We start from the raw sequence: 984 nt of genomic DNA on the forward strand, positions 1-984 counted from the left end.
CTCCTCCTCATTGTCCTCCTCCTCTTCTTCCCCATCCTCCTCAATCCGCTCCCTTTGCAGAGAAAGGCGGAGCACGTGCCCTTCACCTTCATCTTCATCTTCATCCTCGTCCTCGTCCTCGTCGGCGGCGGCCGCGGGACTGGGCACGAGGCAGTACAGCTGATTCTGGACGAAGCTGTAGAAGGTCTCCTGCAGTAGCTGCATTTCCCTGTCTTCCTCCTCTCGGCTGCGCACGGACTGGAGCGCACCGCTGCCTTCTGGGTGGGCAGCAGCAGCCGCGGCTCCTGGCTCCTGCCCCGCTGCGGCAGCGGCCTGTCGGGCCCTCAGGGCCTCCTGCTGTCTCTCCTGCTTCTCCTGCATGCGCATGTCCTCGTAGACCTGGTTCATGATGAACTGCGTGGTGTTGCGCGGGGCGCGCATGCCGGGCGCCCGACGGCCGTACAGGTTTACTGGGCGCAGCAGGGCGCTCAGGTCCACGGGCGGGTTGTTCTGCAGTGGACCGCGGGGATGGCCACGCCGCACTCCGCGGCCCTTCCTCCCCCAGCGCTTCTTCTTATTCTTGCGGTAGAGTCGCCCCGGGCCCGGCTTGTCCGGCCCGCTCCAGCAGGAGCAGCAGCATGGGCAGGGAGGCCCCAGTCCGTACACTCGAACCACTTGCACACGGCCCGGCGGCTTCCAAACTTCCACGGGCGGGCAACGCCACGGGCCCGGGGTCCAGCAGCCCCCGGGACCCCAGCAGCTGAGGCTGGCCGGACGCTCGGGGCGCCGCTGCGTATGGGGCCATGGTGGGCCCGGGGCATTCTGGTGCTTCGCCTGCTTTCGCAGCTCCTCGTACTCCAGCTTGGGGCCGGAACGGTGTCGCCGTCGGGACATCGCGGTGCTCCTCCGTCGTCTGTGGCACGGGGACCAAGGAGGGAAAGGCGAGGAGGCCCATCCGCCTCCGAGGTTCAGTGGGTCCGCCCGTCGGTCAAGGGCCAGGGCCAT

The 984-nt window shown here is 67.9% G+C and overlaps 1 protein-coding gene across 1 annotated transcript in view; it reads right to left on the reverse strand.

The window, feature by feature from the left end:
* The window catches only part of CCER1 (coiled-coil glutamate rich protein 1), a 1,589-nt gene extending 605 nt beyond the window's left edge, over positions 1–984 (reverse strand). The window contains exon 1 of the mRNA XM_069095081.1: positions 2–984. Coding sequence (XP_068951182.1) covers positions 2–984 — 983 coding nt within the window. The remainder of the gene's footprint in view (position 1) is intronic.

The sequence above is a fragment of the Petaurus breviceps genome, unplaced genomic scaffold (assembly GCF_028583685.1).
Source record: "Petaurus breviceps papuanus isolate PSGF00001 unplaced genomic scaffold, PetGlider_PUasm1.0 225, whole genome shotgun sequence".
Lineage (NCBI taxonomy): Eukaryota > Metazoa > Chordata > Mammalia > Diprotodontia > Petauridae > Petaurus > Petaurus breviceps.